General features: G+C 31.5%; 1 protein-coding gene across 2 annotated transcripts in view; it reads right to left on the bottom strand.

Annotated features, from left to right (window-relative positions):
* Positions 1-20,807, bottom strand: part of LOC142324005 (sorbitol dehydrogenase-like) — a 51,339-nt gene that overhangs the window by 20,504 nt on the left and 10,028 nt on the right. Inside the window, exon 2 of one of the 2 annotated variants that reach the window (XM_075364552.1) lies at positions 11,431-11,464. The exons of the other annotated variant lie outside the window; for it this stretch is intronic. Within the exon in view, the coding sequence (XP_075220667.1) occupies positions 11,431-11,464 (34 nt within the window). The remainder of the gene's footprint in view (positions 1-11,430; positions 11,465-20,807) is intronic. 2 annotated transcript variants of the gene reach the window in all.

The following is a 20,807-nucleotide window of genomic DNA, read 5'->3' on the forward strand; positions in this document are numbered from 1 at the left end:
AGCTAATATTTAAAATTTCCATTATGATAATAAACTTTAAAGCATTCTTTATTTTTTACAAATTCTAGATATATTACAAATACTTTTAAATATGTTTGAGTTCAAAATGTCTTTGTGACAAATGTGCCTGATTTTCATTAATCAATTTATAAATGCCCACTCTTATTTTATTTAGTTTTATGTGTAGCATAACTACAGAAGCCAGTTTTCTAAATGTAGCCACAGTTAAAGTTGTAGTTTTTCAATGAGTGTTTTTTTGCTAAATGGAGGCAATGTATAATCTTTTCCAGGGTTTATTTGATCCTTCTTCTCTATTACTCTGAAGTTGTTGTTTTGCTGATTTGCTTAATTGTTTGTTGATTCTTTTCTGAATACTTTCTGGTGTCAATGTGTTCTGTAGAGTCAATTGTTTCTTTAGATAAACCATTGAACACAGGTGTGACTTTAATAAAATATGTTTTTTTTTGTTAAGCTTCCAAACCAAGTGCCACTGTCTGTGCTCTGTAAACTAATGCGTTAAAAGCTACTATATTAGGTTAAATAGGCAAAAAAGAATTGTTTGTGAAGTATATACCAACTATAAAGTTTTACTTTTTTTATAAAAACAAATAAGATTTTATTATTTCTATAAATTAATTTTAAATCTAAAAATAATAATATTATGATTAGTTTCAAAGTTTAATGTAATTTCTGTTGTACAAGTTTTAAAAATAGTAATGCTATAAGCATAAAATCTAACACAGTACCTGATTTTAGAGTAGTCATGTTATTTCCAACTTAGTGTACAATTCCCCTTGCTTCATGGTGAGTTATCATTTTTATTAGTATTAAAGGTAATTATTCAATTTTTGTTGGTTTTTTTAATCTTTTAATAAAATTCTCAACATGATAAATGTCAAATTCAGTAAAATATCATCCACTAATTTTAACCAAATTAAAATGTGCTTTAATATCTCTTGTGCCTATTTTCTTTAGTTTAATCTTATCACCCACACGTACATCATTTTTCTTGATCTCGGAGGTTATCTCCTTGCCCCATACGGTAACTTCCTTGCCATATAAAAAATACTGACGACATTCTCTTTTAGCTTTTGTTTGAAGGTTATTCAAGAAAAGATTAGATGGGAATATAAATGGGTTTACAGACTACTTGCTTACTCTTTTATAAATCTATTTATAATAATTGATATTGAATTGAAAAGCATTTTGTTTAATTTATTCCTGTTATCCTTAGTATTGCAGTTAAATCAACCATTAATGATTAAAGAATGAAGTAAAACATCATTATTTATGATTCATAATCATTTACAAAAAAACAGACCTTTCTGTGTTTAACACAAAAAAGGTGTAAAGTGTTACAAGACAATTAAGGAACCATATAAGTGATAATAATGAGGATATGATTAAATGACATGACTGAAACTATTTAAATTATTAATGAAGGTAATTAACTAAAGTAAAACAGATAATGGAAAAATAAATTTAACAAGCATCATTTTTGTAAGCATTTAAAAATTAATTTTGACAAATTCATATTTAAAAATAAAAGAGAAGCAAACAATATATTTTTTAAGTCTAATTAAATATAACAAGTTAGTGAAAATTAACAAGGGTAGGGAAATATAATAACTTGGTGAAGTGAAAATTTTTGAAAAAAAAAAAATAATAATAGAGATAAGAAGATACATTGTGCAGATAAATTGTTCTTATTTTTAACTGATTTCAAAAAAGGAGGTTATGTATTCGACCTATATATTTTTTTAATTTGTTTGAGCATAACGTATTTCCTATTAATTCAGTTTAAACAAATCTTGTTGCAATCGACGCATCTCAATTCTCCCCCAACGGAGAACACCCGCCTTGTAGCATGTCTGGTCACTACACCACATCCTCTGGTCATAGCCATGAGTGGCTAGGACCAGAGGATGTCTTCTTGCCCTCAAACTGATCACATTCCACAGTCATCAGTTCGGCCTCGTGAGATGCCACTGATGCAGATGCCTCAAGAGACATCCACATTGGCAAATTCCGCCCTAGTCAAGTTTGCCTTCAAGGAAGACATCAGACACCTAACTCTACCACGTAGCCCTCAGGAACTGCTAAACTAACAGCCTACGCGTGGAAGATCAAATACCCCGGTCCTAACTCTATACATTCTATCACCACCTAAACCATATGTACTCACTTTACAAACAATTGCAATAAACTTTATGCCATGACAGCATATCAGATTCTGACAAAATTAATGCCACAATAGCATATAATAATTAAATTAGTGATTGGAGTGCTACCAGCGAGAATACATGGCCGCCGGTCAATGTCGTAGACAATGCCGGGTCATTGTCTACCCCGCAAGTGTAGGCCCTGGATGGCCTATGCTTGCACTTCGGGTCAACCTTGACCTCGAGCTTCTGTACCTCAGAAAACTCCGAGATGACTTGGACTGTCTCCTTGTCATTCGCAACCACTACCAGAATTTAATTTTAATTTCCCTGATCTTTAGGTTTTCCTGTTACTATGAAGAGCAACCTGAAAATCCTCCTTGAGTTGTCTACTAGTTTTAGTAGACCCCCTCAGTCTTATTGATGAATAGCACCTCGGGCTGCTTCGAGGTATGGCTAGCCTCTTGTTTGCCTCTCATAATGTCGGCATAACGCTTCGGCTGTTCGGGAACAGGCGCTGGAACCTGAACTACTTTGACCTCCTTGGTCTTGGAGGTTTCAAAACCGTTTGCTAAAGTAGAAAGAACACCTCTGACATGCTTCAGATGTGGAAGTATTCTGCTTCTTGACCCTGCACTGACGCTGTGGGGACTCTTAATAAAATCCAGAAGACTGTCTATGCTCTGCTGGGCTACAGCGAGCAGCGCAACAGAACTGCCAGGTCTGCCCTGCGCTGTCTTGAATTCCTCCACCAAAGGGTCGCCTCTCACTCCCCGGGTGGATGTCCCTACATCCATGTCTGAGCACTCACCATCTATAACTTTAGGAGAATGGGGAAATCTCCGCTCTCCTCTTCCGCCCAGGCCTAACTAACAGTTGATTCTCTAGCATGGCCAGATTTACCCTAGCCTCGCTACCCTGAAGTTTAGACATGCCTGCTTTCTTCCTCCTACAATGAAAAATTAGGCAAGCCCAAATGTGACTACTGTCTGCAGCAAGACATGGACAACTGGGGATATTCTGTATTCCCCTGTCATTCTTAGTATCTATTAGCCGCTTCTGGTTCGCTTATAAGAGTACAACCACGGATTACTACTCTCGTTCTGAAAAGAATGCAAGTAGGACTAGGGAGTATTCTCTTACATGTGACAGGGGCTTACGACCAGAAGTTGTTGCCACCTCTTCGCTGCGATGAGGTGGATACGTGTCGCAGAAATCTATGCCTTATACACCGCAAGAGTGGAGCAAAGGTTGAGTCTAAAGTTATTGATGCTACACAGCAGCTGCAGAATACAATTAGCTCGCCTTGAAACTATTGGAAGGTGCACACGCTACCTAAAGCCAAAACACCAAAAGCAATCAATAAACCCACAGAATTCTCTGAACGGATCAGAGATGCAATCGACGCAGGTGCTTTTTGCGGTGGTACCATGATGTTGAAAAATGTTTTAAACACAAAAAATCTGTCTGAAAATAGACAAAAAAAACTTTTTTGCCATCTGGCGGGTAGGTAGGGACAGTGGGAATCCTGATATGCTATAAGTATGGGTCATGTTAGATGATGTTATATGGTTTTCTGTAGGACAAGTAATGTGAGTTTCTGCACAAGATATGTAGAATCGTTAATAAAAACATAAAAAATCGAGACATCTTGTCTTAAACCTTTCAGACCTAATATACATCATATATAATATATAGCATCGGTAGGGTCACTGGAAATCTTATATTTCTATATACATGGTCTTTTGCAGTCTCTTGCAACGTCGGACAACTAAACTAAACCATTTAAGCTTCTGACTCGACTTAGAGCAACATAAACTTGTCCTTTTGCAAATACTTTTTTCCTCAAATCTACTACAGCTATATTTAATGTTTTACCTTGCAATTTGTCCACTGTTACAACCCAACTTAAAATTATAGGTAGCATGCGTCTTTCTACATCTCCATATCCTTTTGTAGCTTGAAACGTTATATTTACTAGAGTAATAGGTACACAACCACCTTTATCTTTCATTTTTGTGCCTTTTATATCATTATCAAATTTTATTAACACAGCTTTTGGTAACTCATCCTTTCAGTTGGTCCCTTCGAAGGGCAGGTCATTTGAGTTTCTTTTACCATAGCGCCGTTAACAAAACCATCAGAAATCAATATATTATGCCTCAACATAACTCTGTAACCTCTGCCAATTGTACATTATGCAACAGGTCACCACAGTTATAGACATATACCGGAATAATATTCTGGGGGGAGTTTTCCTATATGTTGCAGCTTCTTGTGATTCATCAATAGCATTAATAATATAAACTCAATTTTTTTTTGATGTCATCTCAGTCATATTACGATTATATTAATCAACTAATTTAATAATTTTACAGCAATTCCAACTGCACATTTGCCTGTTAAAGGTATCTTCCTTCTTTTGCAAAGCATTTCTAATTGGCCAGTTGTAATTTTGCCAAAATGCAACATATTTAATAAATCAATGAACTTCATGTCATTTCTTTGTCTCATGTGTATTGTAAAATGAAAACTGATGCCACATCTCACAAATTTATTTCTATTTCACACCAAGGAGGTTGAACAAAACACCTTTTGACTGGAAGCAGCTGCAATATACCACCAAAAAGCACATTAACTCCGCCAAATAACTTATCGTTGTTAATCAGATACAGAAAATTTTGAAATAATAATTTAAAAAAAATTGAACCAACATCAAAATGAGCTAAAAAGTAAGAAGTAATTTCATACAAATTCTTAATTATTACTTTGACATTCTTGAATCGGAGCTAAAATACATGATCATACTTAAGTTGACCAATAGAAGGTATTTTAAAAATACATAATAATCGCAAGAATCAAAGCAGATAAATATGAATTGAACTGATGTAATATCTGTATTGGTTTTATGTAGTATACATATATAGAACAAATTATACAACAAATTTAATTATTTAATTTAATTATATAGAACAAATTTATATTATATCTAGAAATTAATTTTGTAGAAGTAGGCGCCGATTCAAAAAAGTGTCTAAATAATTAATTAAGTATTTGGATGAAATTATTTCTTACTTTTTTGTGCATTTTGATGTCGGTTCAATTTTTAAAAAAAATCTAATGTGTGCATTACATGGCTTCCTTGTATGCCTGTTAAATTACATATACACATTTTTTGCTGCATTTAAACTTATTTCATTTGAAAGTGAGATACGATCCTCCAATTCTTCAATAAAGTGGATAGTTACACAATTGCAATGCGGTGGACACCACATTGTATCACATTATTTTTGTAGTGTTCTTATCAGAATTTTATATTAGTTTATATATTAATTTTGTTTCACGTCGCTCAAGTAGTTATCTGGAATAAGTGAGAGTGTGTCAGAATCGTAAACATGCACACATTGGTTTGATATATCTATAGTTTCTTAAACTTTAAAAAAAAAGTTTAAACTATAAACTTTTAAAGTTTTATAAAAAGTTTAAACTTTTAAAGTTTTATAAAAAGTTTAAACTTTTAAAGAGGTTAAAGAAATTAACCTCTGTAAAAAGTTTTGAATTAAAATGAAAAGTACATAAAATTTTATTTCACTAATATAATAATTTCTGTTTTATTTTCATTTTTATTTCCGGTCGGAGGTTAATAATTTTATTGATAAATCAATGAATGTATTTAAATTTTAAAAAAAAGTTACAAAAAAGGAAATGAAGTTGGATTCGAATCTATGTGCCTTCCCCTTGTAAGAACCAAATATTTCATTAATTAAAATTTTATTTGGCTATAACACTGAAACCAATGAAAATAAGTACCACTTGTGATATATTGTTGAAACACTCTCAATCAGGGTTTATTACTGCAGTTAAGAAAAAGTTCAAAATCCACATTTTTTTTTTGATTTTGGACTTATTTGGACATTTTAGTCCAGTCGATTCCAATCAATATGGGAGGTGTACAATTATATGTACAACTGTCCTAAATGCAACATCTCATTTCAACATCCTATGGCTAGTTCTTTTTCAGTTATGCGAGATACATATGTACGTAGGTACATACAGACGTCATGCCAAAACTAGTCAAAATGGATTCAGGTATGGTCAAAATGGATATTTTCGTTGAAATCTGAAAACCGAAATTTTTCGCGATTACAATACTTCCTTTACTTTATACAATTACAATTAACAACTTATTTTAAAATTTGTATTGCAAAAATATTTATTTGGTATTAACTGCACAAAACTTTTTTTATGAATACAATTTTCTTCAATGTTATTTACCTTTAAGCTAAAAATATAAAATAAACAAGCAGTCGTGTCGTAGACTATTATGCTCTAAATTTATTTGTATTGTAAGTCAGATAATTATAAAGATTCATTAATGGGAGTGACAAATTCAGAGAGAATATCTCTGACTGTAATGAGCGAACACGATTAGTCTGTTGAGTCTCTTTATATCTAAATTTCATCCTGTTTTTCTCTAAATATGGTGCTGACTGGTTAGGAACAATTTTCTATCTAGAAGGTTTGGTAATGCATCACCCACATCTAAAAGTAGGGAGTTTTACAAGTTTTTCAAAATTGTTTGCTGTTTCAACCTGAACAGCAACTTGTTTGCTGTTGATTTGCAAATTATTAAACCTTTGGTTCTTATTCATTTAGAACCAAACGATAACATAATATCAAACTGCAGGGGTAAATCTGAAGGATTGAGAAGATTAATCAAAAATGTTATACATTGATCTGCTACCATTAATATGGCCATTAAAGTAACTAAACACCCTTAATGTCCATAGTCTGGCTGAATAGCCAGGTTAAAATTGATCTACATCTACTCTTTTGATGTGAGAATTGTGATTAGATCATTTGACAAATTATAAAGAATGTCAAGCATAAAATTTGTTAACAGAAAATTAAGATGAGAGCTTACATTAAAAATCGCCAAGCAAGAACTGACAAACAGTCAAATCATCTGATTCTAAATCTGGTAGAAAGCAGCAATGAAATTAAAAGATTGAAATTCTCATGTTTAAATTTGTGAAAGGAACTATTAACAAATATTTTACTTACATTTTACCTTTTTATTTTATTTTTTAACTCGTTAAATTTTCTTAGTTTACTTTTACGTAACGATTGCTGTATGGATGGGGGCGGAAGTTTCAGTGACAAAGAAATAATTATGCCATCCAAAAAACATCTACACCAGCTTTTTCAACCTGGAGGTCGGCGGTGATATGAAAGGGGGTTGCAAAATTAGCCTAAAACTTTAGATGTAAACAATAATGAAATCATTTATTATAAACATTATACTTACATTTATAAGTACACATGTAAAGAAAATAACTTAAAAGCAAATTGTTTTCAATTGATAAAAGATAAATCCTATATTTAGTTTTCAGCGCAACCGTAAACGAAAAACCCTTTACATAGAGGTAAGATTGGCAAAAGGGATTAATATTGTCAATGCTTTTGTGAATAAATTTATTTTTTCTCTTCGACGAGGAAGCTAAAACGTATCTAAATTTTCAGATGTGAATTGTAGTTGTAACGTTTTATCTGCAGACATTTCGATGAGTTGGTGTGAATCTCAACCGGTAAATTAAAAGCTGTAACAGTGTTTTTACTAAATGGATCAAGTAGCCATTTCTTTGAGAAATTATTTTTATCTTCAGGGAAATACTCCGCCCACTGAAATTTTGGCCCACGCAAATGAATCTTCATTCTATCCAAACTGTGGTGAATAATAGTGCTTTCTTTATACAGAGTTTTCTCAAAACAGCCAGAAGTGAGCGGAGACATATCAAACTTTTTTTTGAAGGCGAATAATCCAGATATCAAGCTTCTTAATGAAAAACATGACTTCGTCTATCATTTATAAAATGTTTTTATCACGATATTGCAAATTCGTTATTTAAATGTGAAAATACATCAGCTAAGTAAGTCAACAGCAACATATACTCATTATTCTGTAAAAACATTGAGAAAGGAGTTTGTTTATCCTGGAAAAATATTATCAGTTCATTTCGCAATTCCAATAACCAGGTTAACGCTTTTCCCCCCGCGATAACTGTCTGACTTCTGTATGGAAAAGAAGACATTTTTTTTTCTTTTTTCCCATTTCATCGAACAGTTTAGCAAACAGCCTTTGTAATGGACGACTTTTAATAAAGTTAACCATTTTTACAGCTTTAAAAAGAATTTGTTTGAGATTTTCCGGTATATTTTTGTGGAAAGAGCATGTCTGTTGAAGGAAGCACAGCGTACATTCCGCCCTAGGTATAAGACGATCTTTTAATTTTTTCAGAAATCCACTGTTCTTTCCTGTTATAACTTTTGCACCATCGCTACATACTACCGTACCTTTTTTCCAATCTATATCATAATTTTTAGGAGCTTCATAAAAAACATCAAAAAGACATTTCCTGTTGCATGACCGTGTATTGATTTTCATAACATACTTTTGATTAATTGTCCCTATCGCATTCATATCTCGCAGAACATAAGAACTTAGAAATGTTTGCTATATCTGTTGATTCATCAAATTGAATGCTAAAAAATTCACTTGAAGTCACTTGCTGAATTATGTGATCGCGAACATCGGTAGCCATATTTAGATTCGTCTAGATACTTGTCATTACAAAGAGAAATTTTTTTCAATTTTTTTGCTTCTTCCACTCTTATTAAAACACTGATCATATCGACTGCAGCAGGCAATATGAGGTTTGCTGCTATTTTACGGGATTTAGACATCTTAGCTGTTCTTAATGCTACGAGATAAGATGCTTCAAGTGTACTTTTATCTTTTATTTGAATACTAGTTCGTGGATACCGGTGTTCTTTAGTGGTTGGGTTTCAATTAACCACACATCTCAGGAATCGTCGAACTAACACTGTACAAGACTACACTTCATTTACAATCATACATATCATCCTCTGATACTATCCGAAAGGTAATTACCGGAGGCTAAACAGAAAAAAGAAGGCTTGATTTACAAATAGAAGCTTGTTTATTTCTCAAATTATGTAATTTTCTTTCGAAAACTTCCAAGAGTTGGCTTTTATGATCCGAATGTTTAGTTTCCAAGTGTCGAATAATTTTGATGGCTTCATGCTTTCATCGAAGAGGACTTGAAAAGCAAACAGGGCACTGTGGCTTCCATACAGGGGGGTAAAACCACAATTTAAATAATTGTCATTGTACAATCTTGTCTTTTTACCAATCGATTCACTGGATGTAGGTGGCTCACTTAGTTTTTCACAAGTATATCCATTTTGCTTAAGACTAATTGAAAAAAAAAGAAGAAAAACATTTACACCATTTTACCGCACACTAAAAAACCGAAATTTCAATTATTATTTTCAATGAAACTATTTAAAAACTTAAATAAAGGCACCAGACGCACGCTTCGCATTCAAATCTAAACTGACGTTCTGCAATCCCTTACGCCTCTTTTATACTGCTGAGAGCAGGATGTGTTCAAACGTATCATATGGATGTTCGAACGTAACGGTTTCACGGCGTATATTATGCAAACAGACCAAATTATAAAGGAGCATGTACGCATCAAGTTGAAACCGTAAATTGCTTCACCTGTATGATTGTACACTTCATACATGCATATTCATACTCTTGGCTATCAATACAGCTAAATAAGTTTTAACTAGGTTTTATTGGGTTAGGGGTCGCGAAATACTCATTATATATTTATCATATAATCATAATCATTCATTATATATTTATCATATATTATCATGATCATAAAAGTAGGAAACAAAAATTTCAGATTGAATCAGAAATAATTACATTATATTTTTTATAGCTAGAGTTAAAAAGTCTTATCTTCAAATTAACGCCATACGATGAACTAAGTGATTCTTCTGTAAGGGTTTTTTACAGTTACTTTTTACTGTTCTCCTCCTTTGGCAGTCTGAAGAGTAAATCATAATTAAATAAGTCGGGGATATCATTTCATTCAATTTTGAATTAACAAACTTTTTCTTAATGTTATAATCAAATTAATAATTCAATTGGTTTTCATTGATGCAATTAGTCTGAAAGTTTTAAAAGTATATCAAAAACATATTAAACAATATTAAAAACATTTCTGCTTCAATGTTCTTCTTTAGACTACTTTTACTACTATTTGAACTATAAATCTCTTTATGTGATCTTGGATGCACCTTCATCTGATCACCACTATGACAACTAGCAATATAGTAATCATCACAGCTGAATGCAGCTTTTTATAAAAATCTAATGTGGACACTACATGACTTCCTTGTACGCCTATTAAATTACATATACACATTTAAAAAAAAATGAAAAGTACGTAAATTTTTATTTCATTAAAAACTTGTGATATTTTTTCATTTTTTTTTAATGTTGAATTATTATTTATAGTATTTTTTTTTTACAATCAGAGGTTAATAATTATTAATAAATCAATATATTTAAGTTAAAAAAAAGGAGATAAAGTCTGATTCGAACCGATGTGCCTTGTAAGATCCAAATATATTATTAATTAAAATTTTATTTCGCTATAACTCTGGAACCAATGAAAATAAATACCACTTACGATATATCGTTAAAAAGCTCTCAATGAGGACTTACTATTGCAGTTAAGAAAAAGCCCAAAATCCAGTTTTACTTTGGATTTTGGGCTTTTGTGGACACTTTTGGTTCAATCGATTGCAATCAAAAGGGGAGGTGCTCAACTAGATGTTACAAAAGCCCTAAATTCAAAATTTCGACATTCTATGGCTAATCGTTTTTGAGTTATAAGAGATACATACGTACATACGTACGTTCGTACAGACTTCATGCCAAACTAGTCAAAATGAATTCAGGGATGGTCAAAATTAAATTTGAAAACCGAAATTTTTCGCGATCACAATATTTCCTTTACTTCGTACAAAGAAGTAAAAATGTGAACATTGTTAGAAAATTATCATCTTTTTAGTTAGCCTAGTAGCGTCATAACTATTGCGATATATATATACACAGCTTATTAGCATAAAAGAAGTACAAAATAAATAACACCGTAATTTATCAATATTATAATAAAAAACGATGATTAGCAGAAAAATGTAGTTTAATGATGAACTGATAAACATTGTGTTGAAAAATTAATTTCATAATTATTCAAAATTATGGAAATAATTGTCAGTAATCGCTTTTTAATAATAGGTTATTATGCAGTGAATAATCTACAAAAAAAAAAAAAAAATTTGCTTTTCACTTAGGGATAACATTGACTTATATATAAATACTTACCGTGTTCTTTTGGTTCAGGAATAGGCTGGTCCTCCTAGAACAGGGAAGTAATTGTGTTAGTTTTTAATAATTAACAGTAATGATATTCTTTGTTTACCATGCTGAGTTAGAAAGCGTGTGTATGATAATTCTTTCAAAACAAAAAAAAATGTATATTAATTTTTTGCCTTACACTGTTTCAGTCTTCAATATGGCTTTAATGGACGTAGAACACATGAGGTACAAGAGGCACCCAATTAGAGATGATTTCTCTGTTAATAATGATGTTAATTTAAATACGATATTTGAAGAACGACAATGTACTCGTAGTTTTTTCTTTTGTAACTAAAAATTGTCATTTTTGTAATACAGTGCAATAAGTTTGGCTTTTATTACGAGTATAATTAATATTTACATGAAACATTACTGAAAGTGTTCTCACTTGTAATAGATCATTATCTAATTTGAACAGGTAGATTTACTTTAGTTTCGAGGAAACATCAATTCTATTTTTTTTTTATTCAGAAAAATAAAGGTAATTTGAACTTTCTGTTAAGAATTTAAAAGGGTGGACAACCAAAACGGTTAATATCTCCCGAATACCAAAAAAGAAAGAAGACAACATAAATTTACTTAGATGACCTTTTTTACGTACCGTTAAGTATGGTGGATGTGCAGACAGATTTTTAACGCCAGACACAACTATTTTTACGTTAGAGAGTAAAAGATTTCGGCCTACAAGGAACCTTATTACGCTTTAGTTTTTTTAAATTGAATAAACGTGTTCTAGAAAAAAATTCAATTAATTTAAAATTCGATAAAAATATTTTCATTTTCAGTAACAATATTACTTTGTAATGGTTTTTTAATAATAGAGTTACCGATTAGGAAAACTTGATTTTTTCCATAGTCGTTTTATACATAAACAAATATGTAAAACCGAACCGTTGTGCCGATGTACAACATCGAATAAAAACTGGTGGAGGACATTTGTCGGATATGTTATTTAAAAAATGAAGTACCCCAAATGGCATTACATTTGTTGTAATTAAATATAAAAATTTACTTAGATAAATTATATATTGTATTTTTTACTTCATTTTTAAATCAGTGTTTACTCACCCTGACCTTTTAGTCAGGGTAACTCACCTGTATTTATAAATTACCATCATTAAAACTGCTATTTTGTTGATACCGATTTTATTCATTTATTATTATCGCGTAGTTAAAACTAATATTTCATAAAATTATTGTTTTTACGTATTAATTTGAACTACATATGCAATAACTATTTTTCTTTCTTATTTATAGTTCTAAAGACCTGGCGTGAGATAAAATCACTTCCGAAACTGGCTTGGCGATTCTCAAGGAAGAACCATCCAATCCCAGACTTACTAAGAAAAGCGAGGAGTGTTTGGTTTCCCGTTAGCTATTTCACCGAGCCAAGCGTACTGTTGTACAGTCGTAGTCAAGCCTACCGAAATGCTGGAGATTGTCATCTCTACAAGTGACACCTTCACTCTGTTCATTTTAGGTGCTGGCTGAACAGCGATCATTAATCACAGAAGTAACAAATCTGACTCGACCCTTTGTACCTCAGATTTTTATACGAGTCACAATCGTAAAAAAGACTTGAGATAGATAATGTCAAAAAACAAATAAATGCATGCCTTCTGACAAACTAAGTCTTATACGCATTGCAAAAGTACAGTGCGCATAATAGTAAATCCAATGGCTACTCGGTTAAAGTAAACTAAACCCTCATAAAAACATAAATTTTAATCTTAAATTTAAGTGACATTGGTATATAATAATAAAATAAGAAAAAAAATTGTTTTAATAAATAATATTGTATGTCCTTCACATACTAACTTACTAAGGAAAACCAATACTACACAGATGGGGTGCTCCCACCTGAACTGTGACGTAACGAAAAAATCTAGTAATAAATAAAACGAAATTAAAATAAGCAAATAAATAAATGAAAAAAATTAAAATAAATTAGTTAAAAAAATCATACTACAATTCGGAGTTAAAACACCTTTTATAAACATAAAAATCTATTTCGGTCATATCGTAACCTAAAATAGAGAATTCTGCCAACTAATTTAGATTTTTACCGAGATACCAAATAATATACAGAAAATGGGATGAACGCATACAGCATTGTATAAGAATATTATAGTATTATCAGATAACATGAAAAGTCAATGCATTCACCTGTTGCGCTGCGAGCGAGAACAGCAACGACAAAACCTTTTCACGAAAACTGTCTTTTGAACTGATAAGTTTTAGATAATATAAGCCTTTAACATTTTGTCGATAGGTGCCAACCACTTGATCTGGCACTATCTTTAAGTGACATTTCACGAACAAGTGAAACACACTCGTCGCAAAGTTCGACTGAATGCTTGTCTTTTTTAAGCGAACTTCGGGGTTGAATTTAGTTTTATGGAAGAAAATAAAAATGAATCGGTGTTCGTATTAATTTGAGTCTTTTACGCTCGTACAACTCAGGGTAGCAATTCATTTATATAAATTTTAAATTACCTAAACGTTTCAAATTCGGATCGTTTTTGTTTAAGTTTTATAAACCGATCTGAATCTGTGAACCATTATCTAGAAGCCTTGTAGCATTTTGCGGCTTTGGTGTTTCTTAATATAATGTTCTTTATTTTTCGGTTGTAACGGTTAATACGTTGAATTTTGTACCAAATAATAGCTTTTTTGTCGGTAGAAAAGAAAATCCGGAAAATAATCAAAAATCATTTTCTTTGAAAATTCATAGAGGAATGAATTTCTCGTAAATGATCTCTGTAGTGTATGTTCATTTTTTATTATGCGTGTCGTTTGTTACGATTTTTGAATCGAATTTATTGATTCTTTAATATTTATCTGTTAAATTTGTCTATAAGCTCTTCCCTTTAAGCGTTGCATCCTTTATAAGGGAGATGGTCCTCCGAAGGATGAATAATAACATAAAACTGGAAATGCCACACTTATTCGCCGACACCTAAATTCCCAACGTCTGCTAACCTATACCAGTTTTGACTTTCGGAATTCTGAATGGTATAATACGGCAAAATTTTATGGTTATATTCATGCGAGCCGAAGTGACTATTGGTGACTGAAAATCAAACAATGCTAAAGCCCTCAAAACTTTCCCGAAAAAGAACTCGCACCCTATGCTTTTACCTTTCTCAAGGTATAATGAGTCGAAAATATTTTATCATATACCAACTTGTTGGAAGAAAAAGTCGTATTCTTATAAACAATTGGATTTATAACATATTAAGCAAATGCTCGTGTAATAGTTATTATTAGATTCTGTCAATTCAAATTTATTTCCTCTCTTATCATGATATCACCGATATGACACTGCAAATTGAAGAATTTCTTCTCTTTCATAAACGTTAAGTTAAAACTTTCAACGTTTAACGTTAAAATTAAAAAATTTTTACAAAATTTTCGAAAATATTTATTTTTTTAAAAAAATTTTACCGAAAACGTTACCTAAAAATTGTTTCCCTTCTGATAACAATCGCAGTTCAGTTATTATTATCGCCGGTAACCTGGCGAATAACATTAGTCCTAACGCTTATCAAAATTCATATAATTGCCACATGATAAAATTTCTACCTAATTATCTCTTATCACAACTTAAGCTGTCCTAATTTAATCATTTTATAAGAATTATTTTACATACAAAATTTTCTGTAGAGAAAAACATGTAAAAAGTAATAATGCAGTTAAAAAAATAATAGTTATATAATTATAAACGCTTTAAAAATATATATATATATATATATATATAAAATTATAAAGTTTCCTTCAAGACTTTTACTAGGAAAAAATTCTTCTAACATATCTTTTCAAAATTTATTTCAGTTTGCAAAATTCTCTTTAGATTTTAAAGGGTTAAATTTTCTTTTACCCTTTAAAGTCCTTTTCAACAGCAAATATATATCCTGATAATTTCTTATATGTCTTATTATAGAAGGAACATGCACTTTGTTCCCTGAACATAAATACAATATACGCATAGTAAATCGATAAAGTAATTTGAATTTGTAGTTTGAAAAAGATTCAAGAGGTGAACACGTTAGAAGTAATGTAGAGTTAGTCAAAGAATAAAATTTCTTACTGAGGAATATGACAAAATGGAAACTCATTCCGAAACATGGACCCTTGAAGTTGGGTCTCTACCTATAAATGCGAAAATTGATATCCTTTACAACTATCCGATATTCCATTTTTTAGGTAGATTTCATAAGAAAGCTACCTATTGTAATGGGTTCCATGATTCGACTTCCGGAAAATTTCGACATATCTTCGCGTTTCACATCTCTCACACCCCAAAACCACCGTCAGTCCAAAAGTTTATATATATATTTTACTTTTTTGTGGACACGATAACTGCCGTAATTTTGCGCCAATCACTTTCAAATATTTCCTTAAAAATAATTCGTCCCAAAATCTCGGTCGAGTTTGTTAACGACCAAAATCGGATCATGGGGGAGGAAATGGGAGGGCTTTTTCGAAAAAAACAAAATATCGCTATAACTTTCTTATTAAGTAAAATATCGAATTCATTTAAAGTTTCTATTATTCTTTGGATAAGAGCCTAAAACTTATCTAGGTAAAGTTTTTTGATATCACCAACCATTGGCCAAGGGGGTGGAAAAAATGAGGTATCGAAGACAAAAAAGAATCATACCTCCTTTAATAGGCACAGTATCGAATCGGTTTAAAGTGGTCGCTAGTCCTCTAGACATTATCTAAAACGTTTGTCTGAAACAATTTTTGATATGATCAACCCTTACGGCAAGGTATGACCAAAATGTTGCTGGAATTGTAAGAAGATAGGGCTTGTCGTATGCTAAACATGTGAAACATTTTTCACATGCAACCATTGTCGTATTGAGTAAATTTGAAGTTTTTCTTAAGGTGGAAATCTTTTTTATACTCTACTTAGCAACGGTGAACTCTGTCTCCGCCTTCCGGCGTGCCGAAAGGAATTTTTTTCACTATTTATGTAGTACTTATAATATTTAATCAGGCTGAATTCAACAAAATAGCTTGTTCTCGCTTCTAAAGTTACTTTATAAATTCTAGCCGATAGCTATCCGTCAGGAATTTTACCAAAATCTTTTAGTAAGTATATAAATTAATATTAATAAAATTAGAAAAACGTTTTTCCTGAATTACTTTTCCGATAAACTGGGCATTTTCTCAATATTGGTTTATGGTAGTCGTGATTATTGTTATTATACGGAAGCTGCCTTCATAAATATGGTAGCCCATCGATAGAAAGAGTAAACTTAATATTTTTATATATAACAATTTGTATTCCGGTTAATTGAATAAAAAAATACTAAAGCAAAGAATTCAAAGTACAATATTAAGCTTATTTATCTTTGCTGTACGTAGTAAGTAGATGTGGTTTTTAATCGCTCAAAGAATACTGAGTGAGATATTTAAATTTTAATAAGAAGAAAAATATAGCAAGCAGCTAATTTTATAATTAACCGTGTAATTAATAATTTGTTGAGGACCGAATCAGATATAAATTTATCGAATCCTTGCTTTTCAAAAGAATGACAGATAAGCTCTTAGCCTTTTTTCCCGGCCCCCCTAGGCTGTGACGTACGAGTACTTTGCAATAATGTCTGTATGGTCCCTTGGTTGTGACGTCAGAACGTCAGAATGACGTCGGATAAAAGGCGACCGTCCCCCGTAACTGTTTCTCTATCAGCTTTAAGAATTTATTTTACTCGATTGCGAAAGTAGGTTTATGCGTTTAACAGTTTAGAACGCAGTTAGTTACGAACAAAGTAACTCTGTAACAGCTACCCCGACTTTATTAAATTAATTGTCACACAATTTATCTTATTCGTGCGATTAACAATGCGAATTTAGTGAATTGAAAAACCAAATGACGGATTGTAACACCGTTTTTCCAAAACGAAAATTAAAATTATACGAAACCTATTTGTGTGGTATCAGATAAATCTGTAAGCACGATTTGAAAAATGGTTACAATATAGGATTTTCTTGCAATATTTGTCACACAGAATTGTGTAAACAATATCATTAAATCGAAATAATTAACCAAACTGATTAAATATTCACCTATCTGAATTTAAAGAATTTTGAAGTCATTTAATAATTTGGTTAGTTTAAAGACTGAAAATGTAATTGAATACATTTAAATTAATTGAAAGGGAATAAAACATATGAACTTCCAAAATGGTACTGAGGAAAAATTAAAATAAGTAACCGATTTTGAGATTGAACAGTGGACTTCAAAAACTGAAATACTTTGAATTTTCATGAATAAGATATTAGATACATCTGAATTTGGAGAAAGCATGTACTATTTAGTATTTGTGATTCTCCTGCAGCCATTACCAGTTTCGGGAATTGTGCTGTCAGACATCATACGATTTTCTATTTCCTCATATTTCATATTAATTATTTTTCCCTCCTTTAACGATCTGTTGTCATAACCAAGAAGGCGGCCCTTCTTGTTCCCTCGTTAGGAAGTAGCAATACCAGAAAAATGTCAAATTAATAAAAAGTAACTTATAAAAAGTCGGTCAAAATTTATAAAAATCAATTTATCTCAATTAATTATCAAAAATTAAAATAGGAAATGATGCGTTAATAATTATAATATTTGTAGATAAGGTAAATTATTTAATCGTAAAAATAATTTGTACATTAATAATAACTGATACATTATACCGAAACATTACTGAGATGCTAGTTAAAAATCCAGTTTCAAAAGAAAAAAGGTGTTGACATAATTAAATACTAAAAGTTGAATACTGTAATCGATATTTCTGAATATTTAACGAATTATCGCAAAATTATTTACATTCATTTGTAGCAAATTACTGGATTTCACAAATACACACACGCACACAGACACAAATTTATTTACTTACTTGATTGCTTTAGCACTTTATAGTACTTTCTTTCTTTTTCCTGTTTAGCCTCCGGTAATTACCTTTCAGATAATACTTCAGAGGATGAATGAGAATGATATGTATGAGTGTAGTCTTGTACAGTCTCAGTTCGACCGTTCCTGAGATGTGTGGTTAATTAAAACCCAACCACCAAAGAACACCGGTATCCACGATCTAGTATTCAAATCCGTGTAAAAATAACTGACTTTACTAGAACGCTGGAACTGTCGGCTACCAAATCAGCTGATTTGGGAAGACGCGTTCACCACTAGACCAACCCGGTTAGTTACCACTTAATAGTACTGGATAAATACAGCATAACATAGATTGCATAAAGATATTTTAAATCGCGCAAAGTGGAATAATATAAAGATATATTCTTTCGTATAATTGTAATTTTGCACTAACATTTCATGTAATATTCCAAGAAGAAAAGATACTGCATACAATACTTGTTCAACCGGTTGAGCACGATTATGATACAATCAAACTGGATTGTATTGAGAAAAGTTACTGCTTTAGGGCAATGTCAGTTCTACCGGCATCGCAAATCGTACAAACCAAAATCAGCTTTGTGTAATGGTATAAATTTTCGCATCTAATCAATTAACAGAAATGTTAACGTTGGTAAAATCAAGTAATGTTTATAGCTGTGAATGATTATAATACAGTAAAAATATATTCCACAAAAGGGTTTGAGGTATTAATTGTATTACACTGTTAATTTTTCAAAGTAAAACCTATTCTATAAATCAAGCTCATGATTACTTTTCCTATGTATGAAACATTATATTTATACAATAATTCTTGTAGTTACGGATTTTAACCAAACATCCCTTCACCAACTCACCAACTTCTACAAGAGAAATATGTAGTATCTTTTTGCATTACCAAAGCACGCACGCGTGAGTTGGGATTACTAGAAATATTTTTAGACTACGAGTTATTCAGTAGATGGTGTACTCTTTCTCTTTACACGTTATCGATTAATGACTAATGTACTATCCATCAAAATTGTATGCGATAATTATTAACTTCTGTTCCTCTTAACATATTCTGACCGATAAGTATCGTTCAGATAGATTAATAGCCAGAAGTAAAAGGTTTTGGTAAAACTTTCAATAAAATTAATTAAAAAATTAAATTAAATGAAAAGAAATTAAGTAAATAATAAATTAAATTCGACGAAGTCAGCAAACGGATAAGTAACGATAAAATTATTTATCATTCGTGAAATTGATTAAGGTAAGAAGATGGTTCTATAAAAACATATTCAATAAAATAATCAGACTTTCCTTAAAAAAATATCTCGGTAAGAAATGGCAAAAGTGTTTGTATATGTATATGTACTAGTGAAATAAAAATAAAATAAAACTGATAAGATACATTAAGGAAATTGGATGGACTAAATGACGTAAATTCTATCTATTTCTTTTTTTTACTATAAAGAGTTTTATCTTGAGTTCGAAAGAAATTTATATTATTTTATTTTATCTATAACCTTTTTGCTCTATCCTTAACTTACAGTAAGGGAATGCAGTGCTGAAAAAAAATTAAGGAATAACTATTTTTTTACGTTATATAATTTTACTTTTTATAAATTTTAATCATTATATATTAAGACGATGTTATATTAAGTAGCTTATAAATAAACTACACCCGCATCAATTAATTTTATATACGCAATCAATTTCTTCTTCATTTTCTTTCCAGCAGGAGTTAGGCGAACGCCAGTTCCGTGTTCACAACATTTAACACCTCCATCTTTTTTTTTAACCTCCGAGTCCGCAGTCAAGCAATTCTTTCCGCAGAGGATGAAATGAGTGTTTCGTAGCGTGTGTGAAAAATGCCATGCTTGACCGGGATTCGAACCCAGGACCTCCGGGTGAAAGACCGAGACGCTACCACTCGCGCCACAGAGGCCGGCCTCCATCTCTTTCTGAACCTGCCCTATTATATCTCTCCTTCCAGCCGAGGAGGAAAAGAAGATTCGTGGAGGAATTCTGTCTCGGTTCATCCTTACCATATATTACTTCCAATTTTTGAATGTGCTGTCGCTGAAGATTTATAATTCTACTCTTATATTTATAATTAAATCCCTACGTGTGCAATGCTTCACTCTCCTAAGAAATTTAATTTTGACAATCTGAATTCTGCAGCTACTCCAGACGTTACCCAAGATTCACTTCTTCGGTGCATTGAGTAGGCATTGTTTTATAAAATCTTTACTCGGTGTCTTTCATTTCCTTGTCTCGAACGATCGTGTCTATTATTTTAAAACTTGTTGGAACTTTTTAACCTTTACTTCTTCTTGTTTGATATAATCATAGCTAATGTCATATCCCAGGTAGTTAAAATGAGAAACTGCTCGAGAACTTTATAATTTTGTATTATTCTTGAGTAAGTGGAGTGCGTTCCACAAAGAGC

This window comes from Lycorma delicatula, chromosome 1, assembly GCF_047948215.1.
Source record: "Lycorma delicatula isolate Av1 chromosome 1, ASM4794821v1, whole genome shotgun sequence".
Lineage (NCBI taxonomy): Eukaryota > Metazoa > Arthropoda > Insecta > Hemiptera > Fulgoridae > Lycorma > Lycorma delicatula.